Genomic DNA, 347 nt, shown 5'->3' on the forward strand with positions numbered 1-347 from the left:
GGCAGGAGTGCATGCACACACTCGTGGGTGTGCGCTTGCGTGCATGTATGTGTGTGTGCGTGAGCCCTTCTGCCGCGCAGCTGCCGGGAAATCCTGACCTGGATATGGGATCCGGCCGTAGGTGACGATCTCGGTGAGCAGGATGCCGAACGACCAGACATCGGACTTGATCGTGAACGTTCCATAATTAATAGCCTCCGGCGCCGTCCACTTAATGGGGAATTTAGCCCCTGGAAAACAGCGGGAGGGGAGAAAATAAAACGTTACGGCTGAGCTGGAAACATCCCTCTCTGTTTACCCTGATGTGACAATGCCGAGTCTGCTTCTGTCCGTGTTGTTTGTCACGC

At 55.3% G+C, this 347-nt stretch overlaps 1 protein-coding gene across 1 annotated transcript in view; it reads right to left on the reverse strand.

Moving 5' to 3' along the window:
- The window catches only part of LOC104271650 (proto-oncogene tyrosine-protein kinase LCK-like), a gene marked incomplete at its 5' end in the record, with an annotated part of 3,617 nt that overhangs the window by 408 nt on the left and 2,862 nt on the right, over window positions 1-347 (reverse strand). The window contains one exon of the mRNA XM_009866379.1: window positions 99-230. Within this exon, the coding sequence (XP_009864681.1) occupies window positions 99-230 (132 nt within the window). The remainder of the gene's footprint in view (window positions 1-98; window positions 231-347) is intronic.

The sequence above is a fragment of the Apaloderma vittatum genome, unplaced genomic scaffold, assembly GCF_000703405.1.
Source record: "Apaloderma vittatum isolate BGI_N311 unplaced genomic scaffold, ASM70340v1 scaffold30073, whole genome shotgun sequence".
Classification (NCBI taxonomy): Eukaryota; Metazoa; Chordata; class Aves; order Trogoniformes; family Trogonidae; genus Apaloderma; species Apaloderma vittatum.